Below are 27,209 nucleotides of genomic sequence, written 5' to 3'. Positions count from 1 at the left end.
CTTGTGAGTCTGCCCATCCTTGATTTCCATGACAACATTCTTTCCTGATTTCTCTTCTTTGATTACCTCTTCTCAATCTTCTAAAAGACTTCCCTAGTGGCTGAGATGGTAAAACATCTGCCTACAATGCAGGAGACTCGGGTTCGATCCCTGGGTGGGGAAGATCCCCTGGAGAAGGAAATGGCACCCCACTCCAGTACTCTTGCCTGGAAAATCCTATGGATGGAGGAGTGTGGTAGGCTACAGTCCATGGGGTCGCAAAGAGTTGGACACGACTGAGTAACTCCACTTCACTTTGCTCTCAATCTCCTACATAAGTTTTTCTTGGACTTTTTGTCTTATTCTCTAAGTCATAGTTCTTCTTGGAAAACAGCTAAGAGTGAATACAGATGTGAACAAGTTCTGATTCATCTGCCTGACTCCTACAAGAGTTAGATTCTGAAAACACAATCTGATCACACTTAGCTTTCTTCAGAGCTTCCCCCTTTGATTCCTTAGTGTACTACAAGCTCTAAAAAAATTCTAAAGTAGATAACTTTGTTTAACTTGCTTACCCAGGGTTTGTCAAATCTTTATGATTGTGGAAATTTCATCCTTCTTTGAAATGCTAAATGTCAGTGGCCAACCTGAGGGACAGAAGACAGAAAAGGAAGTCGGAAAAAAGAATCAGGAGAAAATGGTGTCACAAAACCCACCAAATATGGCAAATCTTTAAATGCTATTTAATTTTATCAAAGTAGATTCAAAAGGAAAGCTCCATGAGTAGTCAAGATGTTATTCAGAACTTCCACTGGAGAAGTTCCTGGACGGGATAAGATTTAAGAGGGACCTTGAATATTGGAAAGAATCTTAATGGAGAATTTTAGAGCCCACACTTCCCTTCCAAGTGAAGACTATGTGAAAATGATAAGGAAGATTAAAAAAACATGTTCTTGAAGATATAGACATGACTCCGAGAAGGGTATTTTTTAAAACTTATAAAGTCGGTGATTGATTTTGTAAGATTGTTTTAGATCAGCTTTCTCAGAAAATAGTTGATTACAAACATTTTTTTAAAATTACAGTGTGTTGCCAAATCTCCAAAAGGACCAAAGAAGAGTTGTATTAAACACTTCAAGATTAATTTATTCCTGTAATTCATTATGATGCTTGTATTTTAGTCAGAATTCTCCAGAGAAACAGAGTCAGTCAGATATGTGTGTGTGTGTATAGATAGGTATGCTGTGCTGTGCTAAGTCACTTCAGTTGTGTTTGACTCTTTGCAATCCTATGTACCATAGCCCGCCAGGCTCCTCTGTCCATGGGATTATCCAGGCAAGAATACTGGAGTGGGTTGCCATGTTCTCCTCTAGGGGATCTTCCCAACACAGGGATCAAACCCACATCTCTTGTTTCCTGCATTGGCGGGCAGCTTCTTTACCGCTGGTACCACCTGGGAAACCCCAGATAGATATGTGGAGAGATTTATTTTAAGGAACTGGCTCATGTGATTAAGAAGGCAAGCAAATCCAAAATCTACACAGTGGTCCAGCAGGCTGGAGACCCCAGAAGAGCCAGTGCTGCAGTTTACGTTCCAAGGCTGTCTGTAGGCAGAATTGCTCTTCCTTGGGGGAGGTCAGTCTTTTGTTCTGTTCTGAACTTCTACTGATTAGTTGAGGCCCACCTACACTATGGAGGGGAATCTGCTTTACTCAAATTCTACCTACTTGAATGTTAATCTCATCCAAAACAGTCTCATGGAAATGTCCAGAATAATGTTTGACCACATATCTGGGCATTGTGGCCCAGCCAAGTTGACACAAAATTAACCATCACAGTGCTGTTTTAAATTGTGCATAAAAACTTTTATTTATTTAAATATAAATTTATCTATTTTAATTGGAGGTTAATTCCTTTACAATATTGTATTGGTTTTGCCATACATCAACATGAATCCACCACGGGTGTACATGTGTTCCCCATCCTGAACCCCCGCCCTCCTCCCTCCCCAAACCATCCCTCTGGGTCATCCCAGTGCACCAGCCCCAAGCATCCAGTATCATGCATCGAACCTGGGCTGGCGATTCATTCCATATATGATATTATACAGTTTGGATCACATCATTAAGAAAGGGAAGAAAATGTCCCAGGGTAAGACCCATGAGAAGGAAAACCAGACAGGTGTGTTGTCCTGGACTGGAAGTGATACAAGGGAGAAGGGTATGGTGAACTATGTCAGATGAAGGTAGGTAGGGAAGGTGTCATCAAAAATCATGTTTTACAAATGACAAAACTCTGTCCACAGAGGCTATCCCTATCCCAAACATGTCAAAGCAAGAATTAAATCTTCGGGCTTCCTTCTCTAAGCAGCCACTGTAATGAAGTCAAGCTGGTCATTTTAAAAGGAAGAAAATTGGAAGTTTCCTGGTGGTCTAGTGCTTAAGATTCAGCACTTCCACTGCTGTGGCCTGGGTTCAATCCCTGGTTGGTGGACTGAAATCCCACAAGCTGCACAGCTCATCCAAAATAAGTAAATGGAAAGGAGGAAAAACTAATAACCATAAGAATTCATTTTCTATTCTTACAGTCCATCCTAATATATGATTACTATGGAATCATTTGTGAAACACTGAATTTGCATCACCACCTGGGATAAAAAACAATGTGGAGTGAGGAGAAGGAAAGGAAAAACAAATGTTTGTAGAGAATGGACCGTGGGCCACGTTCAAGGCTAAGCAGTCAGATACTTCATTTAATTTAATCTTTGCAACCAATAAGGAAGGCATTATTAGCTTCCTTTTACCTAAATGGGAACTAAGGTTTATAAGGTCAAGGCTGTAGCTTTCCCAAGGCCATGTGACTAGCCATTCATACCCTGGTGGTTTTAAGCCTAGCTAAATCTCATTTCCTTTCTGTCAGTTCTGACTTTCTGAAGACAAAAAATGATTCTGTTTGCATCTGGAATAAAGACTTTAGTTCAGTTCAGTTCAGTCACTCAGACTACCCTTTCCTCACCCATCTGGACTTTAATATTGCTTTTTGTTTGATTGTAGATAATATTCAGTCAAAAAGCCAATCCATAGAAGGTGGCATTGTTGGCAGTACAATACTCTTCAGCTGTTTATACTCAGAGGTGCGAAGTCAGTTCTAATACTTCCTCATCAAAAACTTGAAATGCTAAGACTGACTTTGCGAGCATGCATGCTCAGTTGCTCAATCATGTCCAACTCTTTGAAACCCCATGGACTGCAGCCTGGCAGGCGCCTCTGTCTTCCTAGTCAAGAATACTGGAGCAGGTTGCCATTTCCTTCTTCAGGGACTCTTCCCAACCCAGGGATTGAGCCCACGTCTCCTGCATCTCCTGCACTGGCAGACAGATTCTTTCCTACTGTGCCACCTGGGAAGCCCCCAAGACTGACTTTATATAATTAAAAATATATATTTGGCTGATTCTGCCACAGACTCAGTTTTCCTCATGCTGTATAGGATGTCAAAATCATTTCATCTGAAATATGTTATGGCAGATAGACTTTTACATACCATATTTGGACGCAAATACCTTTGTCTGCTTTTTTAATACTTGATCTGAATAAATATCAAAAATCGGATTTCTAATAGGACATACTCATTTTCTGACCATTCCAGGATGCAGCTGTGTAGGCCCCACTGATTCAAATGTATGTAGATTGTCTTGGTTATGTTGAGCTGCTGTCTCTAAAATACCACAGACTGGATAGCCACAGACATTCATGTCTCATGGTTCTTGGCTAGAAGTCCAAGATCAATGTGCCGGAAGACTTGGCATCTGTGAGAGCCTGTTCCCCGTTGCAGACTGCCAAATTCTTCTTTTTTTTTTTTTTTAACAGCTTTATTGAGATATAATTCACATACAATTCACCCTTTTAAAGTAGATAATTCAATGGGTTGTTTGTTTGTTTTTAGCATTGTCACAGACTTGTGCAACTGTCACCACTATCCAATTCCAAAATAGCTCCATTATCTCCAAAAGAACCTCATAGCTAGTAACAGTCACTCTCCATTTCCTCCTTCCCCAGCTCCTGGCCACTGCATACTGTTTTCTGTCTCTGGATTTGCCTATTTCATAAAAACGGAATCATGTGATCTTTGTGACTGACTTCTTTCACTTATCATAACAATATTGTAGTATCCATGTTTAGCATGTTATCAGTATGTCATCCTTTTACATTGTCAAATAATATGCCATTGTATGGAGAGACCTCCTTTTGTTTATCCATTCATCTGTTGATGGACATTTGGTTTGTTTTCACTTTGGGGGATTTTGAATAGTGGAGACTGCAAATTCCTTGTATATGCACATGGTGGAGAGCGTGAGGGTGCTCTCTGGGGTCCCTTTTTATGAGGACACTAATCCTATTCATGAGGATTCCATTCTCATGACCTAATCACCTCCCCCAAACCCTACCTCTTAATACCATCCCATTAGGGGTTAGGATTTCAACATTTAACTTTGGAGGGACACGAACATTCAGTCCATAACACAGATGCTCATTAAATCACTTCTTTCACTTGGCCTGATTGACTGGCCCTAAAAGGTATATTTTGCTGTTAGCTCACAGATGTGTAGGACCAGCTTTGAAATAAAAGAATGAATCAGAGAACTGACTTTATCTTGAACTTGAACACCCTAGAAATCACAGTAGCTAACCCAGAGCAGTCTTGCCTGACAGTAGTAAGATATGACGGTTAAGCAATGCCAAGCCATTGTTTCCCAGTTCTGCATTTCAAAATAAGTGGCTCTTGTTCCTTTGGCTTCCTGAAGATTAATCAAAGGAAGCATGAAGCAACAATAAACTGGGAAGTTTTCCCTTAGTTTTCAGATCTCTCTTGGAAGCATTTATGGTAATAGAATTTAATTAATAACACATGTATGAAGTGTAAGGGCTAAAACTTTTATGAATCATCCATCAGGAGAGTTGAAAAATAAAATCTATACCACTCTCATATTTTAAGAATTAAAATTTGAGAAAGAAATTACAATTTAATTGATCACGTAACATCTTAGCATTTTAAAGGTTGAGCTATCAGAAAATGGAGACTATTGTCTTTATTGTGTGTGTACTAAGTTGTTGTTTCAGTAGTGTCTGACTCTTTGCAACCCTATGGACTGTACCCCACCAGGTTCCTCTGTCCATGGGATTCTCTAGGCAAGAATACTGGAGAGGGTCACCATGTCCTTCTCCAGGGGATCTTTCTGACCCAGGGATTGAACCCATGTCTCTCACTTCTCCTGCACTTGTAGATGGGTTCTTTACCACTAGCACCACCTGGGAAACCCCACCTTCTCTATCATGGGTGGTCAAATCTAGAAAGAAAAAGAAATTCATTAATAAGGAGCCGTCCATAATTGTGTTCAAGAATGGATTATTTAGAGTTCTTATTAAGAAAAGTTTTACCAAAAAACAGCATTTTCCTTGGAAATTTTACAAAATGTGCACACATTCCTGGGTCCTGTCTATGTCCAGGGCCTTAGGATGCATCCAGGCAAGGGAGGATTCCAAAGCTTATACGGTATTAAACTCATGGTCGGCCTGTCTCCTGTTGTGTTTCGTTATATTTTTATAAGTCTTCTAATCCAGAAAAAGATAAAAAACATTAGCAGTGCTCTAGCTTCTTTTGAGAAATGCAAAGATAACTTCCTTTGCTGATTATACTTTTAACAGATGGGTGATGCTGGAGATCTTTTTGATCCTTTTAATGCTAGTCTCTCTAAAACAGGGCTTTCCTGGTAGCTCAGACTCTAAAGAGCCTGCCTACAAGGTGGGAGACCTGGGTTTGATCCCTGGGTTGGGAAAATCCCCTGGAGAAAGAAATGGCAACCCACTCCAGTATCCTTGCCTGGAGAATTCCATGGACGGAGGGGCCTGGTGGGCTATGGTCCATGGGGTTACAAGTAGCTGGACATGACTGAACATATTTTGTAAAACAATTTGTACTTATAGATGTATGTTCATACTTTCAAAAAATGAACTTTTTTGATTACACTATTGTTAGTGATTTTTGAAATTCACTCAGTAAGGTAGAGAGATAAAACTCTTGAAGTGTAAAGAAAGTTTAAAACAAACGTCTGTGAATAGCGGATAGAGAGAGCTTAGTAGATGGTAGAGAGCTATCTTCTCATATGCATCACTTAAGTGGACTTATAAACATCACATGACTCTAGAATAACCATTTCATTGTCCCCTGACCCCACTGAGTAATCTGTATTGACAGCTGTTGGAACTTTCTGTGCAGGTTTGCACACCATAGAGATTCAGAACCAGAGTTCAGAATCCAGATTCAGAAACTTGGTTTTAGCTCTTTAAACAGAGCTAATCAAAATTCTGGGGAAGTGATTTGGATTGCCTCTTCTCAAAAGTTATTTATTTGAGAATTAGTGTGTTCATTGCTTCTGAAAAATGTAACTATCAAATGCTGGTGGCAGTATTGAACTTTTAATCTTAAAAAACTAAAGAACTATATTGAAGCTTAGTGATGTCTCTGCTTTTTAATACACTGTCTAGGTTTGTCATAGCTTTTCTTCCAAAGAGCAAGTGTCTTTTAATTTCAGACATATTTAAAAGCAGAGACATTATTTTGCCAACAAAGGTCTGTCTAGTCAAAGCTATGATTTTTCCAGGAGTCATGTATGGATGTGAGAGTTGAACTATAAACAAAGCTGAGCGCCAAAGAATTGATGCTTTTGAACTGTAGTGTTGGAGAAGACTCTTGAGAGTCTTCTGCAAGGAGATCCAACCAATCAATCTTAGAGGAAATCAGTCTTGAAAATTCACTGGAAGGACTGATGCTTAAACTCCAATACTTTGGCCACCTAATGTGAAGAACTGACTCATTGGAAAAGACCCTGGTGCTGGGAAAGATTGAAGGCAGGAGGAGAAGGGATGACAGAGGATGAGATGGTCGGATGGCGTCACTGACTCTATGGACATGAGTTTGAGTAAGCTCCAAGAATTGATGATAGAGAAGACTGGCATGCTTCAGTTCATGGGGTCACAAAGAGTTGGACGTGACTGAGCAACTGAACTGAACTATCTCCCATTTTATTATACTGACCTTTATTCCTTGTGCCTGTGACATCTTTAGTAATGATTTATTTTACACTCATGTAGTGTTAGGACCATTACTTCCTGGCACCTTAATCTTAGGGAAAACCAATTAAAATATTGAATGGTTGATATTTATGCCTTGCTTTGAGTATGTGATTCTTATTAACATCAATATTGGAAGACAGCATTTCTTCATCTTGTCTTGAGGGTCTATTGGATTTGAGTGGACTGCTGTTATCTATCTAAAATGTATAATCACTGCCACTGGTTAATGAATTGTGTTTGGCTGAGGTCGTCACTTGAGGAATATCAAAGAAAAACCTCAGAATGGTTGAAGGACTTCTTTCATGTCCTAGTGTGGAATATCTGGTGAGAAATTCAGCCACTGATGGCTGTCCGATACTGTTGACCACTGTGAAGCATTTGAAGACTTTGACATTTCTGAGAATTTATTTTATTGTAAGAAATTAATTTATTTACTTCATTGTGGATATCCCATGAAAAAATTTAATTGTCCAGTTGTTTGGGTCACTGAATGCTGTGAACGTTTCCCTAAATTTACTAAATGAGTATACTGTTATGAAAACAACTGATACTCAGTTCCAAGACACCAATTCTCCTTCTTTTCAGTTCAGTCGCACAGTCGTGTCCGACTCTTTGCGACCCCATGAATCACAGCATGCCAGACCTCCGTGTCCATCACCAACTCCCGGAGTTTACCCAAACCCATGTCCATCAAGTCGGTGATGCCATCCAACCATCTCATCCTCTGTCAGCCCCTTCTCCTCCTGCCCTCAGTCTTTCATAGCATCAGGGTCTTTTCAAGTGAGTCAGCTCTCCGCATCAGGTGGCCAAAGTTTTGGAGTTTCAGCTTCAACATCAGTCCTTCCAGTGAACACTCAGGACTGATCTCCTTTAGGATGGACTGGTTGGATCTCCTTGCAGTCCAAGGGACTCTCAAGAGTCTTCCCCAACACCACATTTCAAAAGCATCAGTTCTTCAGTGCCCAGCTTTCTTTATAGTCCAACTCTCACATCCATACATAACCACTGGAAAAACCATAGCCTTGACTAGAGGGACCTTTGTTGGCACAGTAATGTCTCTGCTTTTTAATATGCTGTCTAGGTTGGTCATAACTTTTCTTCCAAGGAGTAAGTGTATTTTAATTTCATGGCTGCAGTCACCATCTGCAGTGATTTTGGAGCCCAAAATAAAGTCTGACACTGTTTCCACTGCTTCCCCATCTATTTCCCATGAAGTGATGGGACCGGATACCATGATCTTAGTTTTCTGAATGTTGAGCTTTAAGCCAACCTTTTCACTCTCCTCTTTCACTTTCATCAAGAAGCTCTTTAGTTCTTCACTTTCTGCCATAAGGGTGGTGTCATCTCCTTCTTTTACTCAAATGATTAAAAAATTGGAAAAGGGGAGGAGGCATAAAACTTTCGTGTAGTATATAACAAATATGCAGAGTTTGTTCAAATTAATTCATTCATCATAAACATTTGCCAATTAATACTTTCTCTGTTAAAATGGAAATGTGTTATATATTCCCTGAATAATGTTTTTACAACCCTAAATATTGATAATGCTTGTGAAACTGTCTGCAGTGTGTCTGACTATATCATGTTTGATACTGATCTCTCCCAATGCCTTGCACTGATGTGAGGATGGGGGGTGAGGGGTGGGGTGGGAGGAGGCCCTTGTACTCAGACAAAACTGGCTGTAAATAGGCACACATCTTGACTTCCCTGCTTTCTAATGTGACCTTGAGCAAGGTCCTTAACCTCTCTCAGTTGTCACATCTGTCAAGTAAAGATATTCACAGAATGGAGTCACATCTTCGTTAGATGCTAGATTCTTAAGGGGAAAATTTATTCATTGTCAAAATCACCCTTGAATTCTTTGGGTCATCATTAACTCACCCAGGACATCAGCCACCCGGTAACTCCCAAGTCAGAAACATCGCTTTGTTTTTCCTTGCATTTTAGTGTAGCTTCCCTTTCTTGGAAAATAGGATGCCAGTGTCTCATTAAGAGGAAGGGCCAGAACGGTTGGAGACTAGAAGGACGTGTCCGTCTGTGTGTCCTTTTCCCTTTTCCTTCTCCCTCCTCCCACCCTCTCCTCTCCCTCCCCTTCTATGACCTGTTACGGTTGAATGACAGATGGTGAGAGAGATGAGTATATTGTCTAATATATCCTAATTTCTACCTCGGGCTACTCTCTGTCCGTATAAATATTTATCTGTAACAAATATTGGATGGCATTATTGTTGTTGCTAGCCCTGTGGATCTCACATTTGTTGCTCCAGGGGGCTTCCCTGGCAGTCCAGTGGTGAAGACTCTGCGCTTCCCCTGCAAGGGGGGTGTGGGTCTGATCCCTGGTCAGGGAACCAAGATCCCATGCGCCTCATGGCATGGTCACAAAATGGAAAAAAAAAATTTTGTCACTCTAATAATTGTATATAAATGATTATCAAAGCCGTATGCCTATTAATTTTTATTTTTGAAAATGACTTATACCCACAATATTTATAACTTGCTTCTAGGCATGGTATTCTCTGTAATGTACTTTCAAAAGAAACAACAAACCTCTGTAATATGTCGATTTTTCCCAATCATGTTTTTAATGAAAAGTAGTAATTTAAAATTTTATTTATTTATTTATTTATTCCTATGTCACTTAAAAAAATTTCATTGGAGGCTAATTACTTTATAATACTGTGGTGTTTTTGCCCTACATTGGCATGAACCAGCCACGGGTGTACATGTGTTCCCCATCACGACCCTCCCTCCACCTCCCTCCCCATCCCATCCCTCATGGTCATCCCAGTGCACCAGCCCTGAGTGCCCTGTCTCATGCGTCGAGTCTGGATTGGCGATCTGTTTCACATATGATAATATACATGTTTCAATGCTGTTCTCTCAAATCATCCCACCCTCACCTTCTCCCACAGAGTCCAAAAGTCTATTCTTTACATCTGTGTTTCTTTAAAATTTTTTATTTATTTATTTTCAATAACCAAAACATTTTGTTTCGGGGTATAGCAGATTGACAATGCTGTGATAGTTTCGGTTGAGCAGTAATGGATACATGTGTATGTATGGGCTGAGTCCCTCCACTGAAAAGTGTTAATTGAAATAACATTTTTATAGTAAACTTTTAAATTGTGGTGGTGTGAATACATATTTATTCTTAGTCAAGCTGGATTATTCTAGGTGGGTGATAGACAATATAAAAACTTTCATTCTTACAGTGGGGGGCGGAGAAAAGAAAAAAAAAAGATTTTATTTGACTGAAAGGAATTACTTGACTTGGAGTTTAGCAGTTATGGAAACAATCATCTCTTAACCTTACTTTATGAACTTCTGCCAGCAGCTCTGGAACATATCCATAACTGTGAAAGATGTTTTGTAGCTAAGTTTAAAACAATTGTTGACTTCAACTAGTGGACCTACATGACAGTTTTTTGTTTATTTTTATACTTAACTTACTCAAGATAAGTGAAGGAAAAAAAAATCAGTTCAAGAAAGCAGCCAACAGATCCTATTCCTAAAATCTGCCAGTGAAATGTTTATATAGGACATTTTGTTTTCATCCATAGAGTTATTGTAAGTTAGGGAAATAAAACTGAATTCGAGGACTTAGAAAGACTGGAACAAAGTAGAAATCTTATAATTATCTTTTCAAAATTTAGAACTTTCTGTGTAAGCTCAACATAAGTGATCATACTTTAAAAAATATTTTTGCTTAATGAAAGGCAAACCTTGAAGTAAATAGAATTAGAGGAAGCAAGAAGAAGATGCTTCAATTATAGAAAGAAATATTCAGCTACCAAGAAATGCTATCTTCATTAATATCATAGACCTAAACCCCTTTATAATTTTTTTGCATTCATAGCTTTTCCAGTGGAACCATTCCTTCATTTTTCTTTGTCTGGGACATTTTTTTCTCCTATTCAAATATATGCATAGAAAAGTTATGAGAGAATTAAAATTATTGATGTTAACAGCTGTTCTTTTTCATAGAACTTTAAAAGCAATTTTTGAAGATTGAAGAAATAATTCTCAAAGGAGGTTTTAGCAAGTAGAAAGCTGGGACTGAGAAAGGGGTAAGATAACTGAGCCCAGTCCTGAATCTTCCAGTCTCAGATTAGACTAATGTTCGCCTCAAATGAAGGAAGATCCAAGACTCCTAAAGAAAATGAACATTCTCAGTAGGCAGTGTGGTGTTTGAAAAGCTCACAGACATCATGTGCAGGGAACAAAGATTACCTTTTCCTATTTTGCCAACATTGTCCCTTCAACTGGTTTCTAGGGAATATGAATCTTCATGGTTTTGTCTAAGAGGTGTACTAAAACAGTTCAGAAATCACTAGAAATGCCAGTCATAATTGGACCTTCTCTGAGGGCACTAATTTACACATTACTAAAGGGGAAAAGAAACTTTTTCCAAGTGTATTTCAAAAGTTTCACAGAATAACGGTTTAGAATCAGAATCAACTGCCAAAAACATTCAACCATCATGTCATTTAAACGTAGGTGTAATTCACAAGGACCCATGAGGCCCTGCCTTTCCTCCAGCTCATTTAAGAGGATGCCAACTTGGCCAGCTTACTCTCTCCCCTTCCTCTGTGCCCTGAAATTTTCCAAACCCTCCTTTTGGACTCTACAAAATAAAATTGAGGAAGGAGAGGAGAAGCTGGAAAAGAAAGATGTGATGGGTGGGGAGAGGGTCAGAAGACTACAGGACATATAGGTATGTGACAGAAGTATGTGGAAAAGGGAAAATAGAGTATTTTGAAAGAGTTCTTAGACCCATTTATGGTTTTTGAAATAGACAAGAAAAGGACTAATTTTGAAATTATTCTTTGGTGATTCCAGTACCTCCCTAAGTCTGAGCCAGATGGGTTAACTGGTTTATGCAAATAAATTTTCTCAAGGATCAGTTCAGGCCTGCATTCTTCACACAGATTTGCCAGTTTCCTTAGTGAAAATGTTTACAGTTCAGGGATATGTAGAACCTGAATAGTTTAACAACGTTGAACAGTTAAGTAGAACTAGACATTTGAGATTTGTAGATTTTTGAGATTTTTAATTTAACAATTAGATTTGCTGTTCAGGCTTCCAAGAGAGGAGACAAAAAGGGAAAAAACAATTATCCAGTATAGCACATATTCTCTAGAAATGATAAAAGCTAGCACAGTAGAAGATTCATTTACATGTCAATCTGCAGATAGATGAATGCTTCAAAGATGCCATGCCATGTGAAAAATTATTCTCTCCTTCCTAGAAGTGTAATAAATTATTTCATAGTTAAGAAATTCTGATCTCATAGGAACTTTCAAAACCCTTGAACTCATGGTTTCTTGCTCCCCTTAAGTCTATTCCTGGGTCATCAAATCAGCCTTAGCTGTAAGTCTAGAGCTGTGGTTCTCAGCCCAGTATGACTTGCCCATTCCATCTGCGGGGGACATTTGGCAATGCCTAGAAACATTTTTGGTTGTCAGGACTTGAGATGGGAGAGTAGGGATACTCCTGAAATCTAGTGGGTAGAAGCACTGCAGAGCACCTTATAATGCACAAGACACTTTTCCACGACAAGGAATGATCCAGTCTCAAATGTCAGTACCTCAGCATTGAGCAGCCCTTGTCTAGAGTCGTCCTTCTGAGATTACCTTGATATCCTCCCCCTTTAGTCGTAGCCCCTTAGCTTCCACCTTCATGTTATTCTTCTGAGCCAATCCTTGCTTTGATCTTAACCACCAACTTTTGACCTATCTCATCTTCATTAGACCGGTGGAATTGTCCAACAGGCATCTTTATTAATCTGCAACCCTTCCTCATAGTTCAGCTTGGGGGGGAATGTGCTTTGGGGCCCAGTATGGAATAGTAATAAGTAATGTGGACTTTGGGTATCATTGAGGTAGGTTCAAATCCCAGCTCTACCACTTACTACTTATATAACTGTGCCCAAGTCTCTTACCCACTCTGTGCCTCAGTTTCCCTACCTGAAAAATGTGTATAAAAATGGCACCCTACCATAAAGAATTGTTATGAGAGTTAAGTTAATACTCATAAAGCACTGGGAATGGTGCTTAACATCCAAGTGCCTCGTACTACTCTGTGTGCGCTCAGTCATGTCCGACTTTGTGACCCTGGATTGCACCTCACCAGGCTCCTCTGTCCATGGAATTCTCCAGGCAAGAATACTGGAGCGGGCTGCCATATCCTACTCCCCATTTCCTACGACCTAGGGAACGAGCTTGAGTCTCCTGCGTCTCCTGCGTCTCCTGCATTGGCCGGCAGGTTTACCACTTCGCCACCTGGGAAGCCTGAGTGCTTCATAAATGTTAGTTATTGTTCTTTCTCAAGAGCTCACTAAGGCCTGCGTCCTCCAACTCACTTCCTCCTCTGTACCCCAAGTCCAGGGAGAAGATATATTTTATTCACGACGGTTTCCCTCAAATGTTTGCCTAAGCTGTGAGTCGTTTCCATTTTCCTCAAGGTCAGCGTTTCTAAATACGGAAAGGCAAGAAGTACCCTGGTTTTCTCTCTCTGGTTTTGGCTACCCACATCCCCTCCCTGAGGCAAATAACACTTGACAACATGAAGGTGGGGGAGGACAAAGAAGGGATGGGGCAAATATATCAAAACATTGTCCTGAATGACACAGAGTTCTCATTCTGCAGTTGGAAACTGGTGAGTAAATGGATGAGAGGGTGGATATCTCATGGGCAGTGCTCGATTTTCTGGCACAGGTAACCATGTGGAGTGTGATACCTTTCACTGTATTGAGATTTCATAGGAAGAAAGCAAAATTTTTGAGGGCAGGCTAAGTTCTGTTTTGCCATGAGTTTTTGGTGCCTGTAGGAAACGGAGACATAGATATAGATACCCAAGAGAAAGAGGACTTTTTGAATTTAATCTCAGTAGAGAGATTATAGCCAGGGGTACAGATTTTTCAGCAAATAAATGGTAGTTGAGACAATAAAAGTATAAAAAATTAATTTTGAAATCAAGAGTATGAAGGATTGTGTAGAAAGGAGATAGTTGAGTCAGGAAAGCAGTTTCTGGATGAATGGATGGATAGATAAATTGATGAATGGATAAAGGCATGGATGGATGGGCAGAACAAGGAGGAAGAAGACCCCACAGGGAGATAGAATGAAGACTAGAAGTGAATCATGTCACAGAATTCAAGGGAGTCAAAAGAGTCAGATGGCCTGGAAAGATCAAGTAAGGTAAAAACTGAAAGTGTCCATTGAATATGGCAACAGACTCAACATTTTTTGCTTGGCGAAAATAGTGTAAGTAAATTATATGAAGACAGAAAACAGACGGTAGAATGAGCAGAAAACTAGCATTTCTAGTATATTATAGAAATAAGTCTTCAAGAAATAACCTTCCTTAGATTTGATGATAAATTTAATTTCATCCTAGATTATTTCATGTATAATTTTTGAGTAGACAGCAGTTGGACTGCTTTGCTTCAATTGTTTACCCATGATGACCAGCAAGAATGCTTTGCATTAAAATAATTAACATCAATCTATAGAATATTTTTGACACCTTTGCAAAAGAATAACTTGTTTTCTGGAACCCTTCATTAGTATTATTTTGCTCTAACTTCATTCACTTGATTCTTCTCATTAGTAAACAATAAGAAGTTGTCTCATTCATTTGTTCAATAAATATTTATTGTGCTTTGCTTTATTCCAGGCATTGTTCTAGGTGTTTGGACTACATCAGAGAATACAACAGGCAAATAATCTTGTCCTTGTAGCATTTAAATTTCAGAATTGCATACTAATAGGAAGTGATTGAAATTATTTTTAAATGTGGTCGTGAACCTGGGCCATAGAGTGACATTCATGAAGTGAAATAATACAAAATGAGCATATCAGAGATTGAATTAGAAAGTTTTTAGCTCCTGGTTCAGCTACTTTGTTATTTAAGCCTGGATCATGCGTACCACACTAAATCGTTTCCACTATTGAATTTTATCAAGTAAAAGACTTTATGAGAACACCTTTTGAAATGAAAACTTCTCTAAGTTTACAGGGATGATGATGATGATGATGTCATCACCATTATCGTCATCGTCACATCACTAACAGACTTCATAATCCATCAGTCATTTCAACTTATGGACCAGTTCTGGAAAAGTCATTGCAGTGTTTAGGAGGAAATCGAATACGTTCTGTTTGCATTTTTCATCATAATTTTATATACAATGTTTACAAGCATTTTATATTATCTATACATTTCATAGTCAAAAATATGTTAAAGGACTTTATATTATTTAGGTATAGTCGGGGTTAAGCTCAGAAAACAATTTATAGTCTTACATAGGACAGTAAAAATACTTAGCTTTTATTCACAGGGAACAATGATACCTTTGACAGTGCTAGATCACATATTAGGTTGAATTAAGGACACAAACACTTTTTTAAGAATTGAACTTGTAAGTGTGTGTTATCTGTGGGGACAGCAGGGGTCAGGGGAGGTACGCAAAAAGATTCATGAGTTTTGCTTTGGGAAATGCTTACAGGGCTGAACCGAATTGTAGAAAAATGGAAAAAACTTATATAGTTTGCCTTGGCTTTTCCTGTTTTTTTTTTAATTTCTTTATTTTTAATTGGAGGATAATTGCTTTACAATGTTGTATTAGTTTCTGCTGTTCCACATGTGAATCAGCTATATGTATACTATACATCCCCTCCCTCTTAAGCCTCCCTCCCACTCCTCAAGGTCGTCACAGAGCACCAAGCTGAGCTCCCCGTGCTAAGTTTTTCAGATTTTGATACTTTAAAACTGAAGTATTATGAATTGTGTGAAACCATCACCAAACTTAAGGCCAGTTTTTTTTCATACTGCATCCCATTCAGACACTTGATGGACTTTGCACTATTTTAATTATCCTATCTGTTTTCATCTTTCAGATCATAAGGCCTATGGATTCTCTGCCTCAAAAGGTCATCAAGTGATCACAGCAATAGAGTATCAAGGTAGAGTGCCTTGCTCTTTTTCACACGCTGTATTGTTTGAAGAACTCATGGGATTGACATGCGTGTCTTATTTGTCAGAAACTCACTTCACACTAGCCCCTCTGATGAAATGCTGCTCCCTGCTGTTTCTGCCTAGAGAACTCTTTCTCCACCTCCTCAGTGGAAATTTTGGACATTCCATGAAAGGCTTGATGTACAAAGGAGGTCTCTTATTACATAAAGTATTTGCAGCAAAAAAAAAAAAATCTAATTGGTAAAACAGGGAGATGGAAATCTTGGAAAGTTGCAAGGTTAGCTCGATTTAGTTAATGGAAATTAACACTGCAAACACCACACTGTGTATTTAAGATAACATTAATATAGCCTATTAGGGGTATCATTTTTTAAATTTATTTTAGCTTCTTAAAATATTTATACGGGAGGAGTTGATATTTAACGGATATAAAGTTTTCAATTTTACAAGATAAAAGAGTTCTGGAGATTGCTTAAACATCAATGTGAATATATTGAACACTACTGAACTGTACAGTAAAAATCATTAAGAAGGTAAATTTTAAGTTATGTGTATTTTATAACAATTTTTAAAAAAACTTTAAGGATCTGCTGTGTGCATGCTCAGTCACCTCAGTCATGTCCGACTCTTCTTGACCCATGGATTAGCTCGCCAGGCTCCTTTGTCTGTGGGAGTCCCCAGGCAAGAATACTGGAGTGCTTTGCTGTTTCCTTCTCCAGGGGATCTTCCTGACCCAGAGACTGAACCTACCACATCTCTTGCATTGGCGGTGGATTCTTTGCCACTGAGTCAGCAGGGAAGCCCCTAAGGATCCGATAACCCCCCCAACAAAATTATTCAGTCGCTCAGTCGTGTTTGACTCTTCGCGACCCCATGGCTTTCTTGTCCAAAAAGAATTATAGGAGTTTTTATAAACTTACTTCTACTTTGACTATCTACTACTTTTCTGAAGGATCTTTTTACCTAGAACAGACTAATAATGCTGGGCAACCTACTTCTTAAGTGGGATACTTCTTCAGACGATAAACGTTTAAGAAACTGGTTTCAAATGTCTGATCCCTCTTTTGAGGCATGTCTTAGGTTTCTCCAAATAGATTTGGAGTAAAGAAACAAAAATTTTAAAAGAAGCCTGATGTGGTGAGGAATTAAATGACCTAGGATTTAACCAGTGTTTACAGTCGTGACCGGCACATAGTAAGTTGCATTTGTTTGTTAAATAAAAAAACATGCTTTAATAAGAACCAGTCTGTCATTCACTTAATTATTTAGGTTATTCAGGTTCTTTGAAGTCATAATATTTTTCATGATTAAGCTAATAAAACACTGTTTATCATGACATAGTTTTAAATGAGGAGATGGTAGGGAAAAGAAATTAATGTTTGGGAATAATTTGGGACTACAGAATACTTATAAGGAAGACAAACAGGGCTGGGTAAGATGCCAAAAAGGAGACTGGAAAAGCCAGTGAAGGGGCAAAGTGAGAGAAAGAGATGGATCAGGATGTCTGTGAGGGACAAAGAAAGGGAATTCCTCCTGCTTTTTCCTTTCCTGGAGGTTCTTACTATTGGGTTCAACTAGCTACCATGTATATTCATTCCTGCCCCCAGGCCCTATGCCATGATATCTGAATTAGGATGCCAAAAGTATATATTTTAGTCTTACATTACCAAAAAAAAAAAAAAAAGGTACTGAGGGGAAGTTCACATAACATAAAATTCGTGACACTAAAGTGAACAATTAAGTGGCATTCATTGTATCCACACTGTTGTGTGACCACCGCCTCTGTCTAGTTTCAAAACATATTCAACACTCTAAAACCCTTTACCATTTTTATGTCACTTTAAAACGTGTTTTATTTTTAATATGGAAAATACTTGTGTATCTATTGCAATCAAATGTTAGTCTCATTTAATCTTGAATAAGCATTTTCTATTTTTTTTTAATTTCACCTTTGCTCCTTTTAATTGAAAATTACATTTTGATTTTATTTTATATGTGTGCCGATCATTCCAACGTGGCTTCCTGTAAAGCCAAAATGAATATCTATCTTCTTCAACATTTCATTTCCAGGATATTTTATACAGTAACTTAATTTTACTTAAAGTCTAAAACTTTTTTTGCATTTACTTTTTTTAAATTGAAATAAGGTTGATTTACAGTGTTGTGTTACTTTCTGCTGTACAGCAAAGTGACTCAGTTTTACATATATGCATTATACATTATCTAATTTTCTTTTCCATTATGCTTTGTCCCAAGACATTTAGTTCCCTGTGTTGTACAATAGGACCTTGCTGTGTATCCATTCTATGTGTAAAGTTTGTATCTACTAATCCTAAACTCCCAGTGCGTCCCTCCCCATTGGCAACCACAAATCTGATCTCTGTGAGTCTGTGTCTGTTTTTTTAGATAGGTTCATTTGTGTCATATTTCTGACTCCTTATATAAATGACATCATATGATATTTATCTTTCTCTTTCTGACTTCGCTTAATATAAGAATCTAGTTGCATCCATGTTGCTGCCAATGGCATTCTTTTTTATGGTTGAGTAGTATCCTTCCGTATATATAAGCCACCTCTTCTTTATCCCTTCCTCTGTTGGTGAACATTTAGGTTGTTTCCATGTTCTTGGCTATTGTGAACAGTGCTGCATTGAACATAGGGGAGCATGTATCTTTTTGAATTATAGTTTTGTCCAGATATATGCCCAGGAGTAGGATTGCTGGATCATATGGTAATTCTGTCTTTAGTTTTCTGAGGGACCTCCATACCGTTTTTCATAGTGGCGGCACCAGTTTGCATTCCCACCAGCAGTATAGGAGGAGTCCCTTTTCTCCACACCTCCACCGTTAGTCATTTGTAGACTTTTTAATGATGGTCGTTCTGACTGGTGTGAGATCGTGCCTCATTGTAGTTTTGATTTGCGTTTCTCTAATAATTAGCCGTGTTGAGCATCTTTTCATGTGCCTGTTGGCAGTCTGTATGTCTTCTTTGGAGAAATTTCTATTTAGGTCTTCTGTCCATTTTTTGACTGGGTCGTTTGTATTTTTGTTATTGAGTTGTACTGAAATATTTTCTGATTTGTGTATATGTGTATGTGTGTTCCCCCAATTCATTGTTTTGTCCCTTGTCTCTCAGAAGTCAATCAATTATGAATTAATTCCTTCTCTTCAGTATTGCTTTTCTGTATCATTTCCCATAGTGATGCCAAAAGCAGAATGAGGGTAAAAGGAGGGCTTCTCTCCCAGACTTATAAATTATATGAGCAGCCTTATGCAGAGAGTGTTCAGCTGTGTGAGCAGTAAGTCAGAATTTAATAGCATACTTTTCTCCACAGAAGTAATTTATAGCAATCTGTCAGAATTACTTTGGTAGTACCAATTCTATTCTTGCATTATATAAGATTTTGATGATTTCTAACTGGAGCACAGAAGTGAAAATCAAACAATAGTCAACAATACAGCAACTAGAAAAATGAATATTCACAATGATTCTGTGTGATTCCTAAAAATGATTATTTTGCTGCATGTTGAAAAGAATGCCTTTTCCAAACAAAGAGTTATCTTTTCTCAATCCAAACCAACACAGGTATTTTTGGCAATGTAATAATCATCTTAATGGAAAAACTTGGTGCATTTTTCTGTTTCAATATGCCTTGTTTTGGGAAAACATGATATATATCTACATTATTTTCTTTGCTATCTCAAACACAGGTAATGCTTCAGTTCAAATCTGAGTAATTTGGTAGGAAATATTTGATGGTGTTAAGTATGGATTTCTGTCATGCCAGGGCAAGCTTACAACTGTAAGTAAGAGAAGTACCTCATGAGTAAAAGTAATAATGACCATTTATGGAGCATGGACCATGTGCACCCAAATGTGTAAATACATTATCTCATTTAATCTCTATGACAACTTTGCAAGATGAATAATATTGCTCTTCTCATTTTATAGATATGAACACAACTATATCTTTTTATAAAAAGTTAAATAATTTGCCCAGTAGCAACATCTAGTTTATGGCAAAGGTCTGACTCCAAAGCCTGTGCCTTAAACTACTATTTATGGCATATTGGGTTTTCCATGCGGCGCTAGTTATAAAGACTCCACCTGCCAGTGCAGAAGACATAAGAGATGCGGGTTCAATCTCTGAGTGGGAAGATCCCCTAAAGTAGGAGATGGCAAGCCACTCCAGCATTCTTGCCTGGGAAATGCTATGGACAGAGTTGCCTGGCAGGCTACAGTCCATGGAGTTGCAAAGAGCTGGACATGACCAAGCAACTGAGCACATGATATGGCATAATAAGCCCCAGGGCTATATACAGAAAGAAAGCATGCTGGCTGTGAGTTGAATTTTGGCTGAAAAGAGAGAAGAAAGTTCGTAGTAGTTAGCTTCTAAGTCCAGCTCAGTTCAGTTCAGTCACTCAGTCGTGTCCGACTCTTTGCAACCCCATCAACTGCAGCACACCAGGCCTCCCTGTCCATCACCAACTCCTGGAACTTGCTCAGACTCATGTCCATCGAGTCGGTGATGCCGTCCAACCATCTCATCCTCTGTCCCTTTCTCCTCCTGCCTTCAATCTTTCCCAACATCAGGGTCTTTTCTAGTGAGTCAGCTCTTCGCATCAGGAGGTCAAAGTATTGGAGCTTCCATATCAGTCCTTCCAATGAATATTCAGGACTGATTTCCTTTAGGATTGACTGGTTGGATCTCCTTGCAGTCCAAGGGACTCTCAAGAGTCATCTCCAACACCACAGTTCAAAAGCATCAATTCTTTGGTGCTCAGATTTCTTTATGGTCCAATCTCACATCCATACATGACTCCTGGAAAAACTATAGCTTCTAAGTACACTGAGTTCTTTATCCTCAGATGTTGGTCCCATGCTTCTAGCAGATGTACTGTTTCTCACAGCTTTGGAGGTCAAAATGTTTCCATGCTTGTAGCACTCCTGAAGAACTACAAGGTGAAATTCAGATTCTAGGGAGTTGAAAAATCCAAATTCCCTCTTTTAAGTCTCTGGTCAAATATCACCTTCTAAATGAGGCAAGCTCTTACTACTGTATTTATTTAAAAATTGCATTCCCCTCCCCCAGCATTCAAAAACTCCCTGGACTTTGATCTGCCCTGTTTACATAGCACTAATGACCTCTTCATGTACTGTATAACTCGCTTTGTGATGTTTTTTGTGTGTCTGACCCCCTGCAGATTGTAAGATCCCAAAGGGCAGGGATCTTTGATTTCACTGCTATAGCTCAAGAACAATGGCAGACACACAGTAAGTACTCAGTATTGTTGTTCTTTAGTTGCTAAGTCCTGTCTGACTCTTTTGCGACCCCGTGGACTGTAGCCCACCTTTTGTCCATGGAATTTCCCAGCAAGAATACTGGAGTGGGTTGCCATTTCCTCCTCCAGAGGATCTTCCCAACCCAGGCATCAAACCTGCATCTCCTGCATTGGCAGGCAGATTCTTTACCACTGAGCCACCTGGGAAGCAAGTACTCAATATACTTTGGACGAATTCCATTTCTCCATATTTTATATGGTCAATGAGATTGAGGCTGGAATAGAGTCTCTGCACTGAAGAAAACTGTTGGTTGCACTATTTAACATAATTTTTACAGAGGTTTTTCATAGAGTGATGAATATAGAAATCAGGAAGAATTCACCAAAAGGGGTGTGTGTGTGTTTGTCCAGTTAGATTTGTGAAAAAATGTGATTATTTGAGTATAAATGTACTCCTAAGACCTAGGAGTGTGTGCTAAAAATGAATGTGGGTGTGTGTTTAATTGTTGGAAACTCAACAAAATACGGGAAGGAAACCTATCTAAAACTCAAGACTCCGGAAGGCCACCGCCCATTCTCCTTAATCAACAGAACCGAGTTGTGTTTCCTCAGACAAGTCCCTCGGCACACATTTGTCTGTGTAGCATAATTGTAAACATGTCTCTAAAATGATGTCTGTTTGTAATATAAAACCTGCTTTTAGAACTTTAGACATCCTTGAAAACATCTTTCAGATTGTCTTCTCCTCTTTCTTTTTTCTCTGTCCTACTTTTTATTTGCCATAACCTGCTATTCTATTTCTATATTTCTAGCAATGTGTGTGGAGCAAGAAAAAATGTAGAAACTACATTTAAGAGAAAAGTCATACTTCTGTCACATAGAAATCATGGCTGGGTTAATAGTTTCATACATATTGATGTAGGTTTTTTGTTCATATTATGTGTATATTTTTAATAGAATATGTGATGTAAATACAAGCGTGCTTTTTAATCTACCATATCATTTAACATCTTGAAATAATTTTTAATGGTATCAGAGATATAGAAAGGATTTTTTAGTATAGTTTCTCTTCTACTTAAATATAGTGTTTTTTAGGTCAAACTATAATATACTGTGAAGGAAAAAAGTTTCAGAAATGAGAAATTGAGGAGAATGCTGCTTAGTACTTTGTAGTAACCTATATGGGAAAAGAATCTGAAAAAGATTAGATACATATACATGTGTAACTGAATCGCTTTGTGTGTGCCTGAAACTAACACAATATGGTAAGCTATATCCCAATGTAAAATAAAAAATTAAAAAAAAGAAATATGAAGTTGACACTCTGGAGAGCCTGGTTGAAACATTCTTAAAAATACGCAGGACTAGAGGTTTCCATTTGGCAACTTGAAGCAGTTGGTAGGAAGGCACTGGTTTTTTCCTCCCCGTCGTCTTGTTCAGACAGTTAAAAGAGAGGGCGCCTTGGGTAGTTCCTGGAATTCCTTTATGACATAAGTGCAGTAAATTCCCTGTGGTAATGTAACCCTGGTGAGCTACATTGAGGCGGTTAAACCTGAGGCCTGGATTAAATCTTTTTCTATTTTTTCTGGATTGAGGTGAAGGGTAGGAGTCAACGATTTCTTTGGAGACCATGTTGGGTTGGTATTAATGTACTCACAGAGAAGATTATCAAAGGGTTCTGGGTGAGAAGGTTGCATGCTGAGGGGCCATCTGAAGTTCGATAAAGTGACCTGGGCTGGTGTGTCTTTTTCAAGCAGTAGGTGTGAAGCATCCACTGCTGACCTCCATCCTGGCACTCATCACTGAAACTCCATTATCTTATTTGCGTCTTCTCCTGGGCTCTAAACTCTTTGAAGACTGAGATGGGGAAGAAAAAGTTAATTAGTCATAGCCCTTTTTGTAAAGGACTTTCTACGTCCAGGCATCTGTGCTTTGCATCTATTATTGTATTAGTGAAAACTTGTTGCTCAGGTGTCTGACTTTGCAACCCTGTAAACTGTAGCCCGTGAGACTCCTCTGTCCATGGAATTGTCCAGGCAGGAATACTGGAGTGGGTAGCCTTTCCCTCCTCTGGGGGATCTTCCGAAACTCAGGGATCGAACCCGGGCCTCCTGCATTGCAGGAGGATTCTTTACTGTGTGATCCACCAGGGAAGCCCATTTGTATATGAAGACTCAACAACTGGTATGAGGTACTGTCTTATTTTACGGATGGGAACTGAGGCTCGAGAACCAGCAAAAGTACTGTAGTGACACAAAATTATTTTGTTAAAGAATTACAGAACTTTCCATTCATCTTTAAATTAAGCCAACGTGGTACCTGATGAGGAAATTTATGAATAAATGAATGAATGAATGGATAAAAGAATAAGGCTGTTTAAAATCTATTAAGTAAAATATAATCTCAGAGGAACAGTTAGAAAACAAATATTTTTTGTTGTTGTTTCTAGAGGCTATTTTAGCCTGTAAATACCCAAAGAAAACTGTTTCCTCCAGATTGGAATGGAAGAAATTGCGGCATGGTGTTTCCTTGGTTTACTATCAACAGGCTCTTCAAGGTAAGAAGTTGGGGACTCAGTGAGGTGAGAGAAAGAGGGCACCATGTACCCCAGACCCTTTTATTCACCAATGAGAACAGGACATGGCTGGTGACTGAGAATGTGTTTCTGTAAGTGTGATGTGAAACCAGCAGAGTGAAAGTGAAGTTGCTCAGTCCTGTCCTACTTTTTGGGACCCCATGGCCTACCAGGCTCCTCTGTCCATGGGATTTTCCAGGCAAGAGTGCTGGAATGGGTTTCCATTGCCTTCTCCAAGTGTGATGTGAAGCCAGGAGAGAGCAAGACCCAAAACAAAACAGCAAAAGCAGAGGACAGAGAACAGAAGTGGGTGAACTCCATGGAGGCCCTGGACTGCTCATTTTTCAGCTCGCTCCTAGAGGATGTAAAATAACAGTTGTTTTTGCTGGTCTGGAAGATTAAATTCTTGACAGAATGGAAGAAAAGATGGTGTGGGATTGGGATGGAGGGTCGCTGCTCAGTTGTAATAACTTTACCCTCTTTTCGGGTGATCCAGAAAGCTAGGTCATCACTGAGAAGCTTAGGGGGTTGGCACTTAGGGGTAGGTAAATATGACCACCTTTATCCAGTGTTTTCTTTATAAAATTTTTTGTTGCACATTTCTTTATACTCCCTGATCTTCTTGTTGAATATACAGTGAGCTTTTAATTTAAAGTGTTGATAATGATGGATACAATGCAATGATGCTGGGATTTAGTTCAAAATAATCCAGTGGTTAAAACTGAGTGTTCTTTTGTGGACAGTATAAGATTCTTAAAAAAAAAAAAAAAGAAATTAGAAATAGCAGCACTCATAAACGATTTTTAAGGTTTTAAATTGAGTTTATTAATAGGCAAATAAATGCAGTGGTTACTGAACAAGGTGATTAGAAGAAGGTAGTATATAGAAAGTTATTGCCTCATTATTAACATCATCATCTTCCTTTTCTAAAAGGTGATTTTAAGGATCGAGCTGAGATGATAGATTTCAGCATACGGATCAAAAATGTTACAAGAAATGATGCCGGGAAATATCGCTGTGAAGTTAGTGCCCCATCGGAACAAGGTCAAAACCTGGAAGAGAATACGGTCACTCTAGAAGTATTAGGTGATGTGCTTGTGTGTGTGTGGTTACTGTTCCCGCCCTCATCCCCTCACCCAGGCAGCTCAGGGCCCCAGTGAGTAAAGGTATAAAGGTGGACCTCCAGCACCACCTTCCCTGCAGCGGCCTCTTCACCTCGCTGGCTGCTGACATTTTACTGTTACTAACTCATTATGACAAAGTCTCTTTCCAGTTAAGACTGAGGTAAATCTTAATGATCCTACACGGTGTGCATGCCTGATCAGTCGTGTCTGACTCTTTGGGACCGCATGGACTGCAGCCCACCAGGCTCCTCTGTCCATGGGATTTTTCAGACAAGAACACTGCAGCAGTTTGCCATTTCCTTCTCCAGGGGATCCTACACTATACAGAGAAGCACTTTCCTCAAGACTTTATTTTTCAGTCACTTTCAGCATATGTAGTGATTCTCTTATTATATAAAATAGCCTCAAGTGAGATGATAGAAAACCACTAAAACAAAAGTATTGGAATTAGCAGATGCAAACTGTCATATATTGAATGAACAAACAACAAGGTCCTACTCTATAGCTCAGAGAGCTATATTCAGTCTTCTGTGATAAGCCATATTGGAAAAGAATATGAAAAACAGTGATGTGTGTATATGTATCTGAATCACTTTGCTGTACAGCAGAAATTAACACAACATTGTAAATCAACTATACTTTAAAATAAACTTTTTAGAAACTATAGGCTGGGGAAGTATTTAAGTTATTCTGGTAAGAAAAGAAATTAGCATTTATTGTGCAGCTAGTATGCATTAGGTTCTTTCAAGTGTGTAATTTTACTTAATATTCACTGACAACCTGATTTTTATGGATGAATATATAGATGTTAAGTGATTTCCCAGGGCTGCACAACTAGTGTCTGGTCCAATATTTAGATCCTGATAAGGTTAAATGCAAAGCCAGTACAATTAGTTACTCTAAGATGCACTGATACACAGTAACTGCCTATGATGATCACTGGCGGAGGAACTGATCCATTCTTCTCTTAAATGTTGCTATAAACTGTCAAGCAAAGAGAATAAAGTAACTCCTCTTCCTTGTTCTATTATATGTAGGCTGTTTCTAAACTACTAATGAGGTACTGTTACAGAAGAAATTTAATTCAGAAAATCTTGCAGGAGATTCAGCTGGTGTATTAGTCTTCTGTTGCTACATAATAAATCATTACAAACTTAGCAGTTTAAAATACCACCCATTTGGGACTTCCCTGGTATTCCAGTCACTAAGACTCCATGCTCCCAAGGCCCTAGTCAGGGAACTAGATCCCACATGCTGCAATTAAGAGTTTGTATGCCGTAATGAAGACTGAAGATCCCACGTGTTACAACTAAGACTCAGCTCAGCCAAATAAGTAAATAAAAACATTTTAAAAACCCCACCTGTTTATTAGCTCATGGTTCTGTAGATCAGAACCCTAGCACTATGTGGCTGGGTTCTCCACCCAGGCTGTGTATCACAAGGCTGAGATCAAGGAGTCAGCTGGGCTCAATTCTTGACTGGAGGTTCTGGAGAAAACTCTGCTGCCAACCTCGTTCATGCTCATTGGCAGATTTCACTTCCTTATGATTGGGCTTCCCTGGTAGCTCAGTTGGTAAAGAATCCGCCTGCAATGCAGGAGACCCAGGTTCAATCCCTGGGTGGGGAAGATCCCCTGGAGAAGGAAATGGCAACCCACTCCAGTATTCTTGTCTGGAAAATCCCATGGACAGAGGAGCCTGGCAGGCTACAGTGTGGGGTCACAGAGAGTCGGACACTACAGAGTCACTAGACCACCTGGTTGGTGGACACATAGTTGTAGAACTGAAGTCCCCACTCCATGCTGGCTGTCAGCTGGGGCCAAACTCCACTCTACAGCCACCACATTCCTTGGCCTGTCCGTCTACAACCTAACAAAAGCATGTTGACTCCTTCTTGTGTTTTGAATGCCTGATTTCCATTCTGTGACTAACCAGAGAAAAGACCTTTAAAGAGATCGTGTGGGACTTCCCTGGTAGTCCAGTGATTAAGGCTCTGCGCTTCCACCACAGGGAGCAAGGGTTCAGTCCCTGATTGGGGAACTAAGATCTCACATGCTGCAACAGCACAAGTGAAAAGGAATGAAACTGAAAAGAACTAATGAGAACCTACGGCACAGTTCAGGGAACTCTACTGAATGCT

General features: G+C 39.1%; 1 protein-coding gene across 7 annotated transcripts in view; it reads left to right on the top strand.

Annotated features, from left to right (window-relative positions):
• The window catches only part of JAM2 (junctional adhesion molecule 2), an 80,539-nt gene that overhangs the window by 31,977 nt on the left and 21,353 nt on the right, over positions 1-27,209 (top strand). For 4 of the 7 annotated variants that reach the window (XM_027978736.2, XM_027978742.2, XM_060416188.1 and 1 more), the window contains exons 2-4: positions 16,010-16,075; positions 23,821-23,928; positions 24,880-25,032. In XM_027978736.2, the coding sequence (XP_027834537.1) occupies positions 16,010-16,075; positions 23,821-23,928; positions 24,880-25,032 (327 nt within the window). The remainder of the gene's footprint in view (positions 1-16,009; positions 16,076-23,820; positions 23,929-24,879; positions 25,033-27,209) is intronic. The other 3 variants (XM_060416191.1, XM_060416204.1, XM_060416203.1) reach the window with 3 other exon arrangements.

This window comes from Ovis aries, chromosome 1 (genome assembly GCF_016772045.2).
Source record: "Ovis aries strain OAR_USU_Benz2616 breed Rambouillet chromosome 1, ARS-UI_Ramb_v3.0, whole genome shotgun sequence".
In the NCBI taxonomy this organism is placed as follows: domain Eukaryota; kingdom Metazoa; phylum Chordata; class Mammalia; order Artiodactyla; family Bovidae; genus Ovis; species Ovis aries.
This window is presented reverse-complemented; position numbering and strand designations above follow the sequence as displayed.